Source organism: Sceloporus occidentalis, unplaced genomic scaffold, assembly GCF_023333645.1.
Source record: "Sceloporus occidentalis isolate IW3139 unplaced genomic scaffold, rSceOcc1.0.p SCAF_216, whole genome shotgun sequence".
Classification (NCBI taxonomy): Eukaryota; Metazoa; Chordata; class Lepidosauria; order Squamata; family Phrynosomatidae; genus Sceloporus; species Sceloporus occidentalis.
In genome coordinates, this window is record NW_028317196.1 from 1,360,001 (window position 1) to 1,370,807 (window position 10,807).

Genomic DNA, 10,807 nt, shown 5'->3' on the forward strand with positions numbered 1-10,807 from the left:
TCTAGCGCTTAGTGTCTGTTTTTGCGTCTCGATTCTCAGTTCCATTTCTTCTAGGGTTTTGCGGAGGAGGAAGAGTTCTTTGGCCTGTCTGTCGTGTTCCGCCTGAAGCCTTCGGAAGTTCTCTTCGGTGAGCTCTATGGTGAAGTGCTCGGCCCCTCGGTTCCCGCTTTCCTGCTGCAGGAGATGGTTGAGGTCCCTCTGAGTCCTCAGCTCATCCTGAAGAGCTTGGATGGTTAACTGTAGATGCTGGAACACAGGAACATCGTCACATTAACGTTCTAGGTCACCCAACCCCCAAAATACAACAGGAAGAAGTGCAGAAGTGGGTGGAATGGTCATATCTAAGGGTGGTGCACATAAAAAACTAACTAATCTGGGTACTGGGACAAAAGCAGAGTGCTTTAAAGTGATTGTAAATTATATATATCCTAATAATAATCATTGTGAACAAGGTGTGTGACATCATATGTAAACATTAGTGCAAAAGTGGAGCTACATAGGCAAGCAGGCACAAGCGACAATACTCCCGTCCACTATGTCACCAAAGGGTTAAGCGAGAGGAATAAGTAGCAGGGGCCATCATAATCTTAAAGTACCGGGTTCTACGAACGGCCCGTGTAGTTTGTAAGTTTCATAAATGTAAAGCAACAACTTTTTCCCTGAATTTTGATGTAATTGGGCTTCTCGGGCGTGGCTTTGACTTAAGTTTTTTTTTTTTTTTATTAAATATTAAAAATTCTATACATTGCAAGGCTGTTTAGTACCTCGTTGGGTCCGATTACAAGAGATGATTTAAAAAAAAAAAAAAATACAAAAATCCAACTTAGAGATAAAGTCCAAATCTATGTCTCTACACTTTGTGTGTTTTGGATTCACGTACGGTAAGTAAGGCCCATCGCCGGTTTATGGCACTACATGCCCTAACAGCTTTCACCGCGTAGTAAAGCCGCGTTGGATCCAATAAAAACATTCCTGCGCACTCACGCACAAAACATTTTTATGATCATGTCAGTGACAGAAACTTTACAAGCCCGGCGAACATTCGCGAGTCCGTTTTAAGTGCCCGGCACGTATGCCATTACCGTAAATTACCGGCGTGTTCGCTGGCATCGCTGGGGAAAGAAAATATACTGAGAACTTCCAAAGCCGCGACGGCTACAGACTGCGCGAGTCCATTAAATGTGACTTCATGTAGCAAACGACGGCAAAGGGTCAGACGAGTCACTGAAACGTCTGAGTGTGAAACGCGTGACCCTAACTTTCTAAATCTTCCCTCCGGCCCTCGGAGACGTTCGGGGGACATATTATCAGCCATCCGATCTACACGACGTTCCGGCCAAAATCTATTATAACTAAAATATATACATTTTTCAGAGGGAGCTCTGCATTTATTTATCAAGAAAAACTCAATTATATGTTTATTTATATTTTTTTATTTATTTTTTAAAAATGCTGATAATTCCACGGTAAATTAGTGCCAGGGAAATGGTGGCACTTACAGAAAAAAGGGAAGGAATTCTTTAATTTTTAAGCATTTATTCATTCATTTGTAGCCAAAGTATCTTTTTGTATTGAGAATCAGATAATTCCCCTTTTTTCACAGATTCTTCAGCACCGCGATGGGGGTCACACGCGACCTGCGTATCTGCATGTTAGTTGCTTTGGTGGCACTGGGTTTAGATGATAAGACACTATAGTGACTGTCACTGGTGAACATAGTGATAATAGTGAAAAGAGTGAGAGTACGTTCTAGGTTTCACCCTGGGGTGGTGACAAGCAGACACAATAAAACATTGATAGGTTTGGGGTAAGGAGGGGGAACATTGTGAAGAATTGACAAACCTTTGTTTTCCTGGGATCCATTAGCTGAACAGCATGGCAAATAAAACAAAAAACGGAGCAAAAATCAAGACAAAAGCAGGTAAAATGCAAGCGAAAAATATACAACTGAAGCGGAAGAGCAAAAGAGCTTTTTGTGCCGCATCGCAAGCGATGCCACACGCCGGACACGGAGACGATGTGACTGCGCGAGGACACATGGAATGACGAAGCGAGGGAACAAAACCAAGCGAATGGAAACATTTTATACAAACTGAATTTCACGAGTTCACCCGGCCAACGGTCGCCTTCTGGAGGACAATTATCTCACGTCTTAGAAACTAAAGGATCATTCGGGATTTGCAGACAATGGTTCTAGATCCTTTCATGGAATGTAAAGGAAACCGCATTCTAACCACATGACAGAATCCATGTTTGACTTCTGGGGCTCATCCATTAAATAACTCAGGCGTTCCGGTGCCGGGTCTGGATCCCCAGTCCTCGGGTATCGGAACCCTGGCAGAGTCCGTAAATAATACTTTGTATCACCACGGAATGAGTTATTTGTCATCCAGAAAGCTTGTTGGGTTTGTGGCTCTCCAGACCCGGATCTAGACAGCTCTAGCAGTTATCGTCGTGCTCCGCAGAACGCTCTCTGGATCGCGAAGCTAACGCTTAATCCAAAACTAACAGGTTTCAGCTCAGTTGGGATAAAAAGTTTTCGATCCGGGCAAATTGGTTTCAATCTGGTAACTGGAGAATTTGCTCTAAACGAACATAGTCCCGGCTCGGAAGAGATCTTAGCGAAGACAGAACATTCCTAATATTCCGGAAGCGTCCCTGCGCGATTCACCAGCACAGCCGTCTCCCAACTGCCTATTCACAGGTGCTTTCAGGGCACCAGGTTTAATTGTCAGCTTTCCAAATCTCACACGTTCCTCTTATTCCAAAAGCAACACAAATCCCACATCCAGGTCCCCCTAAATGGCTCAATACAGTTATCTGCGAGGCGCCGCGTGATCTCCTCCGCTAGTTTGCTGAACGTCCCATTACCTGGATTAGAGTCATGAGAGTTATATCCCAAAAATATCTGGAGGCCACCTGTAAACCATTGGTGGCATCGAAAGGCCATCAAAAGCAGACTCATGAACCATTGGGCGCTGCAAGACACATTCTTATGCCGTCTGATAGATGGATAGATAGATGGATAGATGATAGATAGATAATAGATAGATAGATAGATAGATAGATAATAGATAGATAGATAGATAGATAGATTATAGATAGATAGATAGATAGATAGATAGATAGATAGACAGATAGATAGATAGATAGATAGATAGATAGAAAGATAGATAGACGGACAGAAAGATAGATAAATAGATAGAAAGATAGATAGATAGATAGATAATAGATAATAGATAGATAGATAGATAGATAGATAGATAGATAATAGATAGATAGATAGATAGATAGATAGACAGATAGATAGATAGATAGATAGATAGATAGATAAACAGATAGACAGACAGACAGACAGACAGATACTGCAAGCTTTTCCCTGTGGATGTTCCTTTAATTTTTGCTCCAAAAGTTACTGGAAACGAGAAAATTAACATAATCCTAAAACTCGAAAGCCTCTTTTTCACATTTATCTTAAGTTCCGCACATGAATCCCTTCCGTTGTCTCGTGTTGATGGGAGTCGATTATCTCTCTGCCACACGATCCTCCTACATAACTTTTGTCTCAGTTGATGATTAATCCGACCCAGAAAAATAGAGACAATCCGTGAAATCGCTATTTTGTATAATTCCCCCCCCCCAGGGGAGAAGGCGATACGCCGGATAATTCGTTCCGACGGCTCTAGAAACACTTTGCAGGGGAGCCCATATAATAATATTTATACCCCAAAAACTTCTTATCACTATTACAACGTAACAAACTTTTACCCATTTAAAGGGTTTACCCCGCGTGTCAAACGCAAACGGTTAATCGAGGATTTATCAGGAGATAAAAAAATCACATCCAGTAATGGAAAAGTAAGTGATGAGAATGCATGGAGCCGTCCAGTCTCCGAACGCGATACGAAGCGTGGATTCTGCGATATATCCAGCAGGGGGCGCTGTGGGCACACAGGAAATTCATCATTTACATTCATCCTCTACCGGCCTCGTGCGCGGGGTCCTTCTACAACAGCACTCCGCAACGCAGCATGCAAAGGGTTAATGTTAGGTTTTTCACAGCTTTTTTTTTACATTTTTTAATATTAATTGACGCATCCAGTAAAACTATTAATATTTATTGCAGAAAATGACATCACGATAAAAAAATCCTAAAAAAGTCCAAAATTCAGTAAATTTTCATTCTACATAAATCTCTCTCTGACACTTTAAAAAAAAAAGACATTAATATTGATCAAAAATTCAAGAGTTTAACCTAAAAAAGGGGCTTTAAAGGGATTTGGAAGTTGAAAGTCCCCGCGCTGATTTACATTTTTATAAACGGGAGGAAATTAATCTCACGAGTAACCCCTTCATGTCCAGAAATGGGGGGGAGGATATTAAGGTTCTTATGGGGTAACAACACCTCTGTGGTCAAATAAGAAAAAAATGTAAGGATGGCAGAGGGGTAAATGTGAGAAGATGCTACTTTACAAAAAGGGTAGTAGATACCTGGAATAGACTTCCAGTGGAAGTAGTGCAGGGAGACACAGTAAAAGAACTCAAGAAAGCAGAGCGACGTCCTACATAATTAATAAGTAAAAAGTGATTCTAAAAGGGCTGCGAGATGAGCCGACTGCTGCTTTTCTGCTCTTTCTCTACGTATCCAAGCGAGCCGAGAAATATCCGGGGGGAGTTATTGATTTTTTTACAGGTTTTTTTATGGAAACGACATAAATGGCCACTGGGGGTCCTTCCAACGCAGGTTAACGTTTAGCCTTTATAGTTTTTTTCTCTTACATGAAATCAATCTAACGTTCCTTATTTCACAAATGTCACCGCCGGCAGATCGGCCCCCATCTAGTCGCCCGTTTCTCCTGCTGTAACGACTCAAACCTTAATCAGTCGTTGGTCTCGTCTTAGATTCAGGAGCCGGATGTCTATCCCATGCATGTTTAATCCCCTCACTGTATTACCCTCTACCACCTCTGCTGGGAGGCTGTTCCACTTATCTACCATCCTCTCAGTAAAGTAAAACTTGGTCAAACCTCAAATAACTTAGAGAATGACATCAATTGAAAGGCCCTTTCCTGTTACATTTGCTGAGAGTTTTGCGCTGTATTTTCTTCCCGTGGCGCTCTCACCTGTAGCAGACGGGACGATTAAACCTGCGGCAGTATCGGGGCTTTTTGATGGAGACATCATTAGATGAACGTTTAAATCGCCGTCAAACGCCATCTGCCGGACCATGTGGCGACGCTTTAAACTGGCATCGGCTCGCTGTGTCTGAGTCACCGCGGGGCACGTTTGGTGACATCACACAGCCGCTATTCTGTGTTTTCTGTTGTTTTTTGGAAATATGTGATTTTTGGGATTCTCCTCTCCCCAACGTCGCCGGTTTAAATATACACTGGGGAGCTCCAGCCTGGCCCTCGATGCTAAAACCCATAAAGTGGGGGCTTAGCTGGTGAGATATAATGTTTCACTCCCCCCGCCCCCCAACTCACAATGTAGTGAAAGCCTTCATAATGGCTTATCGTCCAGGAAATGTACGGATCATATAGATACGGATCATACCGCATCTTATCCGCTGCTGATTTTTAATGGAATCTCTATATAGGCGTACAGAGGCCCTTTATCACTCCCATCACTCCTGTGTTCCAACGGCCCTTTATCACTCCCATCACTCCTGTGTTCCAACGGCCCTTTATCACTCCCATCACTCCTGTGTTCCAACGGCCCTTTATCACTCCCATCACTCCTGTGTTCCAACGGCCCTTTATCACTCCCATCACTCCTGTGTTCCAATGGCCCTTTATCACTCCCATCACTCCTGGGTTCCAATGGCCCTTTATCACTCCCATCACTCCTGTGTTCCAATGGCCCTTTATCACTCCCATCACTCCTGTGTTCCAACGGCCCTTTATCACTCCCATCACTCCTCTGTCCCAATGGCCCTTTATCACTCCCATCACTCCTGTGTTCCAACGGCCCTTTATCACTCCCATCACTCCTGTGTTCCAATGGCCCTTCAACACTCCCATCACTCCTGTGTTCCAACGGCCCTTTATCACTCCCATCACTCCTGTGTTCCAATGGCCCTTTATCACTCCCATCACTCCTGGGTTCCAATGGCCCTTTATCACTCCCATCACTCCTGTGTTCCAATGGCACGTTGTGTTCGCTGATCCAAGTTTTAGTTTCAAAGGCTAATTGACGATTAGTATATATATATAATGTTTTATAACTAAATTGTCCTCCCAGCGTTCTGGATTACAGATCGGAGCGTGTAGCGGGGTGATAATCACTCATCGCCTGCTCCTGTCTGCGCATGAACAAGACCATCAGATAAGGAAAGAAGCAAAACACAGAAGGACAGTAAAGGACAGTAAAGGACGAGTCTCCTTACATCTGCCGTCTTTTATTTCGGGAATCATCGTCCCAAACGTCCTTCACCTGTATGGACTCATCAGGGTCTCCTAATGGACTCGTTCTAGGTTCATCTACTTTACCCCACAAGACATTACAAAACAGAGTTAAGTTCATGGGATCTCGGGAAGAGCCGTATATATAATATCCATACAAACTGTTTCAACGTCAGCGTCTCTGCGCTGCAAGAGGACTAAGTGCGTGCGCGTATAGGGGTTTATTCACTAAACTGTAAGTCAGGAGACACATCTAATCTCACAGGCTTTATAAAGAAACAAGCTGAGCTCCTGGAAGACGGGCCGAGCTGCGGAACGAACGGCTCCGCACCATGGAGCGCCAACCAAGCTCACTGTCCAAAAACTACGAATCTCCAAATCCTCCGGCCGAGAAAAATCTGACGCATCCAAGAATAAGGAGATTCACAAAACGGCATTTATTCCACAATTTAAAAAAATACTTTTCTGTGTTTTCTGCTCTTTTCTTTTAAATATGTGATTTTTTTTATATGATATTTGAGATTCTCCTCTCCCCAACGTCACCATCACTGGTTTAAATATACACTGGGGAGCTCCAACCTGGCCCTCGACGCTAAAACCCATAAAGCGGGGGCTTATCTGGTGCGATATAATGTTCCATTTCGCCCAACTCACAGTTTAGCAAATAGACGCCGTATTCCGAATGGCTCTCTGTATTCTCTGGAGCTACTAAAAGCCCCCGTAATGTCACTGATTGTCGCCCAGGATACGTACGGATCATATAGACCCGGATCATACCGCGTTTTATCCCTTATTGTTTACCGCTGTGTTTAAAGTAATTAACGAGAAAATCCTGCATCTTCGTGTTATTGCCGGGAAAATGCGCTGAACACAGCGCGGACCCCAAAGGCTTTAATTAAGAACAAGGAATCTGCTCCGGCCCTGGGGGGCATTTACTGTCACACGGGAAAAGTTAATAGTTTAAGAAAAAATCCACAAGCACAAAATGTCAGGTTTGATTTCTATAATATGTTTATAATGACTGCCTATTTCCGGCTGATATGGGAAATTATTATTTATTGTTTTATATATAGCACCATTATATTCCGTAGCGCTGTACAAGGGGCAAACAGGATGAAACCAGTCGAGTCGATACGATCCTGGGGAATGCGGCAAATTGGTTCTAATCTTTATAATTAATTCACAGAAACCTAAATCATTTGGTAGGTAAAAGCCCCTGACCCCGTCTAATCTGCCCCCTTTCTAGCTGTACGGCCTGCTCTGGTCCTTGTCTTATCTTGAGGATTGTATCACATTTGCCCCATGCTGGCCCCGATCACCTAAGCCTGCTCTATGTCAGCCCCGGGTATAAATTTGCTCCACTTTATTTTATTCTTGAAATATGCGTTGGCCGGGGGGATTCAGTGGATCAGACAGAGAACGCGGAGCAAACTCTCGGCCCCTCGGCCGTTCTGGGGCTCGATCTGTTTCATTTGTTTTAAACCCAGTTTTAGCCGCAGGCGATATCTGACCTTCCCGCGTTCACATCGTGCAAATCCTGCTTGTGTTTAAAAAAGCGGGGAGAGCGGGGAGTACGGGGAGAGCGTAGAGAGTGGGGAGCGGGGAGAGCGTGGAGCGGGTCAGAGGAAGCGAGGAGAGCGGGTCGGGGAAGCCCTGGACCTTCCTCAGTGTTTGTTCTGTGGATTTCTAAAGCTTTGAGAAATGTTAAAAAATAAGTGTAAAAAGTGTAAAAATCATTGCATACTAATTCTTGGAAAGTCAGAGCAAATATACAAAAAAATTCTCTTTAGATTTCTGGTAATCTCATAATAACGTCTGGTGACGAGAAACCGAAGGAGAGAAGATAATGTAGAGGGTTTAAGGTGCAGACGTTTTATTGCTGACTTTGCGCGTTCTCAAGGGGTATTGGGGGGGGGGACTGTGAAACGAGGTGGGCTCACCAAAAACACAGCTTTCTGTAAATGGCAAGGTTAAGAACAAGAGCAAAGGGTTTCAGAACATCTGCACAATAGTTTTACTTTACTGAGAGGGTAGTAGATAAGTGGATCAGCCACCCAGCAGAGGTGGTAGAGGGTAATACAGTGAGAGGAGTTAAACATGCATGGTATAGACATACGGCTCCCGAATCTAAGACGAGACCAACGACCGATTAAGGTTTGAGTCTTTACAGCAGGAGAAACGGGCGACAAGATGGTCGTTTTTGAGTTTCGGTGAATTTGCCCAATACCAAGGCACTCATCACCCTGACTCACACTCATCACCCTGACTCACACTCATCACCCTGACTCACACTCATTGCACTCCCTGCCTCGTGTCACATGCTAGCTTCTGGTCCTTCTCCTTCCTGATTATTTCTGACTCCCAGAGCATCATTAAACTTCTAATAGAAAACATAATTACAGACATCGTAGAGGAAGAGATTGAAGAATCCGATATGGACGAGCAAATATGTGCTGAGGCTAAAAACACCCACAATGTCTGTAGAGATAAGGAAGAGCCGGGAGCCTTTAAACCTCAGTGATCCGGTGCGAGGTTATTAAATGTATTTGCTCAGCTAAAGAGAGATTCTTCAAGAAAGATGACCTTCAAACTATGCAATTAAAAGAAAGAGGGACTGTCCACTCAAAACAGGGACAGTTGGCATTTATCATGGCTTTTTACTCTGGGATGTATAAAATTAACAGGATTGAGGCTGTTCCATGGAGTTATTTGTAAAGAGTATTTCAGATGCAGAGTAATAAAAGTGGCGTAATCACCATAAAATCTTAAAATCTATCCTGAGAAATATTATATTATTTTTCTTATTTTTGATATCATTTCTACCTATTTTCTTTTTCTAGGAAACGTGTGAAAATTGGAAAGCTTCAAACTCTGGGTCCTCTGAATTATTAAACCATTCTGAGGTGTTATGTAAAAAACACATGTGATATTTAAACCACGGATACTCTTCGTCTTAAACCGTCGGCAAACATCTCGTGTCCCCCTCGCCCCAGAAACTCCCACCCAAATACCTGATTTTCTTCGTGGGACACCCTCATCTGCTCCTTCAGCACAGACATCCTGGCCGCCTCTTCCTTTCGAAGAACTCTTTCCTTCTTCAGCTCAGGACTCCAGAAGGTTTTGATGCTGTTCATGGAGGAACCCAACTTGCTGTCTTTAATGTCCAGTTCTTTCCTAAGAAGCTCGTTTTCTCTCTGCAGGTCCTTCAGCTGGGCTTGGAGGTCCAGCATGGTGCTGTCTCTAACTTGCCTTAGCATGGAAGGAACTTGGTGGTGATGGTGGTGATGGTGAGCAGCGCTGGATATGCCTATGTGGTCGGTGTAAGAGAGGACATCGGTATGGGTGAGGCCAGCAGAAGCGATATTGGGGCTGCTACCCATGGCGGTGACCCTTCCTCCGTACATCGCTCGATTAGTGGCCCTTCCAAGAGTCATCGTGCCTTTCGGGTATGCTGTGGAAGCCACCCCTTCATGATCGCTCAGGTACATGGGTCCAGAAGTTGCATAGGCTGCATTGAGGGACTGGATGTTCTCCATAGACAATGTCTTCCCGGCTCCTCCACCGCCGCCGCCGCCACTGCTCGTTCGCCTGTGGCCAAGTCGTGGTGACCTTGGCAATCGAGGTGATCTGGAAGGGCTCCCTTCCAGGTTGGTGATAGTGCGAGCGCTCCCGTACATGGCTGGGCTGTAGTGTGGCACCAGGCAAGGGGATTGTAGCAACAGCTCGAAATACTGCTTCACGCTCTGAACACCTAGGCTTTGGCAGGGGGCTTCATCACCCTCTTTCTTTAGGCGTCATTTGGACAGGCCAAGTAGGAATCTACAAAACACAACGAGGCAAAGTAGTGTAAGTTTAGTAAACATCAACTCAAGCCAGGGAGGAAACAAACGGGACGGGGAGAAAAGAACGGTTAGGAATAAATGCACGTATTTAACGTGACCCGATACAGAGCGAAGCGCGGCTACAGACTCCATAATCAACCATCTGAAGGATCCTTACCCGACTTATAGGTCATGTAATTAACATAATAATCGGGTATTTGTGGTCGTTAAATGTAACTACAAATCAGCTTTCACTCCTGTTTTCCTCCGGTACAATCGGCCAGAGTACTGAAAGCGTGGTAGTCCGTTGACCTGCGGCTGAACATTTACTCCGATCATTTCCGTCCCTTTGCCTTTGGGTTTTGGGTGGCATTCCTCTATTTGCCCAAATCCCCGTCGGGACTCGTACAGAGAAAGTGGGGTCAGAAGGGGGTCCAAAACACCTCGACCAAAGCCTCATCACCAAATGAATGTGTTCCTGTCTCCCTTTCTGGGGTATGGACAGCATCAGTTTCTAATATGGAGCCAGGAAGCAATAAACTATTTCCCTAAAATCCCCAAAATACAAAGAATTTCATCTGC

At 44.3% G+C, this 10,807-nt stretch overlaps 1 protein-coding gene across 4 annotated transcripts in view; it reads right to left on the reverse strand.

The window, feature by feature from the left end:
- The window catches only part of LOC149277369 (ERC protein 2-like), a 153,121-nt gene extending 143,040 nt beyond the window's left edge, over window positions 1-10,081 (reverse strand). For 2 of the 4 annotated variants that reach the window (XM_089503009.1, XM_089503008.1), the window contains exons 1-3: window positions 9,416-10,081; window positions 1,843-1,866; window positions 1-246 (exon numbers count right to left, since the gene is read on the reverse strand). The exon at window positions 1-246 is cut by the window's left edge and continues 171 nt beyond it. In XM_089503009.1, the coding sequence (XP_089359135.1) occupies window positions 1-246; window positions 1,843-1,866; window positions 9,416-10,081 (936 nt within the window). The remainder of the gene's footprint in view (window positions 247-1,842; window positions 1,867-9,415) is intronic. The other 2 variants (XM_089503010.1, XM_089503011.1) reach the window with 1 other exon arrangement.
- Between the last annotated feature and the right edge of the window lie 726 nt (window positions 10,082-10,807).